A 7,378-nucleotide genomic window follows, 5' to 3' on the forward strand; every position below is an offset into this window, starting at 1 on the left:
TTGAGTACGTGGCTCCTCTATGTACTTATGTATACGTGCATATGCGCCCGATCAATATATCATGACTTGCACATATCTTCTACACCCGTATCCGGCAAGATATAGGCTGGATATGAAACCTGAACGTTTGGGCTAGGTGTGAGTGGGGTTGGGTGGCGATTTGGCGACCAGGTGGTGTCCGGGTTGGGGGAAGAGGGGGTGTTCGAGGGGTCAACAGTGACTAATAAATGTGGTCGAAAATTATGGTGATTTCAGGACAGTCAAACTTCCTTTGTACTGCAAATCAGCGGAGAACAGTACTCATCATACCACGCTTTTTTGGTGCGTCTTGGTCAATGCCAACTACAACCAGTGTGACGCGTCAACTTTCGCCAAAAAATATCCCTTTCCTGCACCTAGTCAGATTCCCCTAAGGTCTTACACTTTTGCCTTTTGAGGCTCAGTTCTGACTGAGCTCTGACGCTATCGGTTATATCCAGGATTCAGACAAACATCGACCGCCTCTTGCATTTCAGTGTGAGTATTTACATACGACATGTGCTGAGGCGCAACCATGAACCATGTGAGAGGTAAAGAACAGGGGAACAAGGGAGAAAGAATTCATCATCTTGGGGAGAAGATGGTGGCCAGCCCCTGATCCACCGTCAGTTGGATAGGGGGGCCATACGCCATCAGATGCTCCGGCTCTTCCTTGGTTTGGGACCTGTCGCCTCTCGCGAGGACCTCTCCGTCGGAGTCGATGATGCCGCCTATGGTGCTGCTGCCGACGCGCAGGCCCGGCTCGATCCGGAGAGCCTTCACCTGTTAGTAGCAGAGATGCAGAGATGATGACAATTCAGTAGATGCATGACCATGCATGTTTGGAGTAAGTTCTTTGACAGTGGATTCTGGGAGCTCATGGGGTTACTTAAACATACCTTGAAGTACTCCACATAGGGTGATTCGATGTAGCTACCATCCTTCATCCGAAGCAAGAGCCCGAGAGCAACCGACCATGGGCAATCCTTGATTATAGCTGCGTCCAAGTAGCCATCTGCAAACTGCAGGGTGGTAAAGGATAATTATTAGCCTATGGAGCCAAGATTGACAATGCCAATGACTGATCATGAACGCTGATATTCTTACAAACATAGGAAGAGCACTAGATTTTCAGGGCAAATAGATTACTCAACAAAGATTCCAAGTGTTGTATGAGAGTATTTTTCAGCCCTCACTGCATCAAAGACAAAATATGAAGGAATGGAGCAATATGGAGTGAGATTAACCTGTGCTTGTGGTGCTATCATGACACCTTCACTAGCAAAAGCAGTGTTGCTGATCCAAACGTTAACAAACGGACCCTTCAGTGATCTCCATTCGAGATCAGCATCGTCAGTTGAAGGACCTGAATATGTACATGTTTCATTATTACAAACATCTGTTATGTCTCCTTCGGCAGCATTGGTAGCCCCATTTGATTTACAGCTGATAGTTTGCTCCACGGGATCACCAAATCCTTCATATCCTGGGGCAGGAACAAAAAGAATATGCCCATTGTACCGTCGCAAGTTCACCGCACGTAGAAGGGACTGAAACAAAGTCAGAGCAAAGAGTGAATTTACTACATCGATATTTGAAACACACTTCTATCGGCCTCTGTCAGCACTCGAGTATTAAAAGGCATCGAGTATATTTTGTTAATTGAAAATCCGCAGTTGGAACTTTGTCTAAGAACTCTCAGATGCATCTGATGAGGCAAGAAAGCATATTATACAAATGAGCGAGGTGTTCTATAGAAGCTTTTTAGAGTATGAACCATACATAGAAGTCGATGCGAGCGCTTCCCATCCACCTAAACTTTTCTGACTCAATATCAATATCAGCTACCAAACCTGCAGTTCATAAATCATTTTCAGGTTTGTGAAATATATATATTGCCATAAAACTATAAGAGTGACAGAAGAAGCTCTCAGAAGGGTGGCCAGTGTTATCAGTTGTAGTTTGGAAAAAAAAAGGCAGCATCAAACTAATACAATGTCTACCCCATGTAAGCATCATGACACTGAAAAACTTTGTCTTTCCTTGCACAACAGAAGTGACATCGAGGGCACGTCTGTGACCTGTGTTGCGGGAAGGTTGTGTCAGCTTTTATTTGTACACATGAAAATGTAGATTGTTTTGGAGGATACATAACATGGCTGTGTAGATGAGGTGTGACAAAGATCAAGGAAGAAAATACTACCTCTGATGATTGCAAACACAGCATTTGACATCGAGAAGGGTTCACCAGCAGAATGCAATAGACCTTGCACCATTCCATTTCCAGTACCTGTGGTGCATGTAATAACATGTGAAATTTGTGCTGAGCATTACCAATGACATTAAAGTACCCAGATGCTTCACCAGGGACGAACAAAAAACACAAGTTACAGACTTACAGCTACTCCTTAGTGGGAACATAAGCTATTGACGATTCTAATGTTTTTAGAAGAAATAATATTACAGGATAAACGGCCCTAACGTATAGTACGGCTCACCGACGCGCAACAATGCAGCACTCTGATAAGGATATTGCAATGATCATGTACCTGCTGGAATGATCCCTAGTGGCACTTTTATTGCTTTGTCCCAATCATCTCTTTGCAGCAGACCATTAACAACCTAAAGTCAACACAAAATATATTCAACCCAAATAGAGCATACAAGCAAACAGATTAAAGAAGTTCAAAAGATTATGAATGAGATCTGAAGATACTGAACAGAGTGTATCTTCCAGCAGGTCTCATTTGAGAATAATATATTTTGCTAACCTCTACAAGGATACCATCTCCACTAACACAAACGATCCCATCATATTTCTTAAGATCCAGTGAACCAGCAATTTCTTGAGCATGAAGACGGTAATTGGTTTCTGAGGACGTTTCACACTTATAATTTAGTATAGCCAAAAAACAAAGAGGGGCACGACATCTATCTTTTCATAAGTAGAAAATTTATAAACATTGATCACAACCTTGCATGGTGTAAAGGATGTGAGCAGCTTCAATAAGAGGCAGAACTTCGGTTTGGAAAATCTTCCGCCCACCTCTCTTCCCACCGTAAGGGTTCACTATGAAGAACAGTCTCTTCGGTCGACCTATTATCCAATGCCATATAGTGCAAGGAACAGATCAGCATTCGCGAACAGTCAATGTCCTGCATGCTTGTGTTCAGAAGCGTAGACACTCACAAAGTAAGACCAAGCAAACTAGAGCTGATAAGAATTACACAATGCCCGAAAAATCTTTGGATGTTTGGATCATAATTATGGAAATACTCGAAAACATAAAGTTGGTTTCGCATTTAATTTTTTGGGGAGTGCCTACAGCTCAGTCGATTGAAAAATACTAACTATTCCTCAATCGTCTCCGGGAAAAACAATAGAGAAAATAACTGCCGAAAACTAAAAAAGAAAAACCCGCACGAATCTCCACGCGCAATCCGATGGCTATAGCATCGATTGAGCTATAGCTATTTCTCATTCGATTGACAAATAGCAAACCCGTTTTTTCTGTGTTACAGTCCGATGGAACAGTCCAAAGCATTAATGGGGAAATTGATATTGATAAGAGCACTTAATCAAAAATAGAAAATGACAGGCCTATAAAATATCTCCAACTATAAATTAGGAATGAATTAAGAAGGGCGTCGTGTAGGAGCAGCATGATTCTCTGGCCTCAACAGGAGAAACCACTACTACAAGAATGGAGTTGCGCATTTGACGGCTTGACCAAATCATGTAAAAGAGGTGCCCAGGACACGCAACCTCCGTAGAAACAGCAAGGAAGAGGGTTCTCTGGGCGTTCCAATCCAGAATTCATTTCTTCAGCTTTCGGTTAACCGAAACGGATCGAGCCGCTGGGTTTGCGCTGCTTCCTGGCTATCTTCAACAGTCATTTCCTGATTCTAACCAGGTCAACGGATTCCACCCAGCCCGCTGCGCAACCTCGATCAGGTAAAAGTAAGCACGAGGCCAATTCCTCCAACCATAACAGAGAAGGAAATCTTCTACTGGTAACCAAATCGCACCGAGAGTCGACCGAAAGAGGAGCTACGAGATCACCGAATCACAACTTTAAACTGAACAAAAAAGCAGAGGATCAGAGAATTAACTGGTGATTACCAAGCGAGGCGAAGCGATCTCTGATGGCATGCCCCCACCTCTCCGCGGCCTCCTCGCTCTCCATCTCCACCGCCACCTCCCCTCTCTTCCTGTCCTCTGCACCTCCGCCGCAGCCCACCGGAGACGGCGGCCTCCCCGCGCCCGTCACGTCCCCCCTCGTAAAGGTCGCGAGTTTGAGAGCCCTGCCCTCCACCTGGAACCCGAGCACGTCGGACTCCAGCTCCAGCTTCCGCCTTCCACCGCTGTCGCGGCCGGCCGCGGTGGGGCGCCACGCCAGCTCGGCGCTGGAGAGCGTGGCCTCCGCCGCAGAGCCGTTGACCCGCACGGGCTCCACCAGGGCCTCCGCCCGGGGCTCCGGTGGGCCTCGCGCTTCGGCCTGCGGGTCGGCCATGGACTGCAACGAGACGAGACGAGACGGAGGAGCTTCAGCTGGGAAGTATCGATGTGGTTGGAGCGAGCGCGAGCTTGGGAGAAGAAGGCGACGTGGTGCGGCGTGTTATTGTGGTTTTTTCTCCGGTAGACCAAACTCACCCGCTCAAATAGTTGGCTAGCCTAAAATTTGGAAAATCTTTTGGGTTTATTCATGAGTTGCCAAAATTGACAAGAAAAACAAACTATAATGAGCAAATAGTTATTGGCATACCAAAAGAAATTGCCGACCATCTAAATAATAACCAAAACTGGTATGGTGAGATTTAATAGCTATCCGAACATACCCTATGCAAAGGGCCTTGTCTCTACTTCTCTACTCGTTTTTTATTTAATAATAATTTTTTAAAAGAATAAGGTTCCATCTCTCGTTCAACGTGCGTTTTGCTCGCAGCTTTTTTTTTCAATCATCCGCACTTATGTCCACGTCGCAACCCCACTCCCCCACCGGGTTTCCCCCTCCTACAATCTAAATGGCTGGCAAAACCCGGCTAAGCGAACACACCCACACTATCACGCCGCCTCCCAGATCATCCGTTCCGCCCCAGTCCCTCCCCGTCGCTGGTCTACCCTCCTCCACCCAGAGCCGCACCCCACCCCTTTTTTCTCCCTCCCTCCCGCGAGTGGTGTCTCTTTGCTTCGAGAGCGGGATTTGTTGATGTGGGTCATGGAGACTACGAGCTCCGATGGGCCGTAGGCACTAAAGTGGGCGATGTGGATGACCCCCCGGCGTTGGGGAAGGGTGGGGTACCCATCCTGGTGGTTATCATTGGCGTCAACCGCCAAGACACGGTCCAGCCTCACTTGGCCATCGGCGACAAGGTGAGGTCAATGCCTCTGTTTCCTTACATGGCCCCTTGGTGAATGTCACATCGTGACCAGTGTGACCTGCGGTGTAAGTTTCATGCATTTGTTGTTGCCTTGGGCACGTGTCCCCTAGCGAATTGTTCCTTGCAAGATAATTTCTCTTGCTGATTTGTTCTCCACACTTGTTGATTTGTGGGGACGAAATTGCTTGTAGATATCTTACATATCAATATCTACCTAGAATTTTGGTAGACCTTCCTAATTTATCAATGCAGTAAATTCATTATATCATACATACTTCAAGAAAAAAATGAGCTTGTTTTATGTGAAATTTAGTTTTTTAAGTTTCCATTGACCTTTCAGAAACTTTTGCACCTTTGAGATACTACTCCATTAATCAAGTATTCTGAATTAAGGTTGTTGATCACACTCATCTTGTTGAATTTCAAAAGATGAAAGGTGATGCTTTTCGTTTTCTTTGGATGTTTATTCAGTTCTTAAAATTATTCAGAGTTTTTGAAAACTTAGCATTATTAAACTCATTTTGTACATATTCAGATCCTAAATTCTTCCTCATGAAGATATGCATTGGTGCAAATTCCTATTTGTAGATGTCCATTCGTCATTTATTTTCTTCTATAAAACTCAACTATGTCTATGTAGAAGATTCAAAACAATAAGTTATCAAGTTGAACATTATTCACGGCGGTGATGATTTAGGGTGTTGTTCTTTTGTACAAATGAGACCTTATATTGTATTTGGAGCATCTGAACAACACTTGTTGCTATAATTGAGCCTCTTAGGTAGCAATGGATGATTAATTGATGATTGGAGTGAGTACATTAGTAGCACCATAGATCATGAAAAACATCTCCATGGTATAGAGTAACTTAGCTTGCAGTTCAAATCAATTTATCAAAGGGGATAATTTTTAAAAACAAAATATGAAAGGTTGTAAATAAATTGTGAACACATATCAATCAAGATACTATATTGTTTGTGAGCTTGGTTTAAGATTTATCAATTTAATCTACCCCATGGTACTGCCCATTTGATCGTGATATAATTCTATAGCAAAAAGGTAGGATATGTTTCATTAAATCATGTCATACAATTAGCATAGTTAATGTTGAACTGCTAGAATATTTACGCCATGTTGAACGCACGGGCAATTCCCTAGTGTATACCAAAATTTAGTCACTAGTCCTTGTATTCACTCTCGTGATCCCCATTATATCCTCCTGGTCACTGACATTTCAAATGTCAATACAATTTAAAATAAGCACTCTTGTTAAATTCTTTGTGCCTGGGTTTTTCTTTTATTCAACCTAAATTTTGCATCACTTGGTCCATAATAGCAATGTTAAAAGCTACTATTTATTCTATGCATGTTATATGGGAAGTGAAGTGAAGATGTCCAAGATTCCTTTAAATGTTGATCAAATCAGTAACAACAACCCCTAAACAACATAAATTTGCTAAAACGCATGGACTGTTAGTACTAGCGCTTGTATATCTCTCTTCTTCCATCACATGTTCATGTCCTCCTCGCCAGCATTCGAAACAACCAACAATCGACAATAATGACAAATTAATAACAGCTAAACACACGACTAAGCAAAGGCCAATGCGCTCTAGGTGAGAGTAAGACGAGTTACACGGCGATAGTGCAATAAGAATAAATAAAGACATAAGTAAGCAAATGTTGGTTACGCACCGAGTAGGAGAAATTCTCTTCGCTAATGTTCAGTGTTGCCTACTGTACAATGTTGTCTTGAGAGGCACCAAAGATATGGTGTAACACGTAGTGTTCATGTGATTTTATAATCAAAATACAATAATTATGTTTTAGTTAAAATACTATGACAGTATTTTAGCAATTATGCACTATATGTAAGATATATGGGTAAATATGTGTATGAATATGATGTGTATAGTATTGTACAATGTGCATAGGATTCATTTAATGTGGGATTTTTTGTAAGAGATGCATGTACATG

General features: G+C 43.1%; 1 protein-coding gene across 1 annotated transcript; it reads right to left on the bottom strand.

The window, feature by feature from the left end:
* Positions 1–481: 481 nt before the first annotated feature.
* Positions 482–4,647, bottom strand: LOC123188257 (sphingosine kinase 1). The gene is made up of 10 exons (XM_044600307.1): positions 4,142–4,647; positions 2,993–3,115; positions 2,790–2,890; positions 2,568–2,640; positions 2,222–2,308; positions 2,022–2,099; positions 1,801–1,871; positions 1,266–1,568; positions 918–1,040; positions 482–801 (listed from the first exon to the last, which is right to left on the bottom strand). Exons 1-10 carry the CDS (start codon positions 4,530–4,532, stop codon positions 604–606), a joined length of 1,548 nt encoding a protein of 515 aa, XP_044456242.1. The 5' UTR covers positions 4,533–4,647; the 3' UTR covers positions 482–603.
* Positions 4,648–7,378: the final 2,731 nt, after the last annotated feature.

This window comes from Triticum aestivum, chromosome 2A (genome assembly GCF_018294505.1).
Source record: "Triticum aestivum cultivar Chinese Spring chromosome 2A, IWGSC CS RefSeq v2.1, whole genome shotgun sequence".
Lineage (NCBI taxonomy): Eukaryota > Viridiplantae > Streptophyta > Magnoliopsida > Poales > Poaceae > Triticum > Triticum aestivum.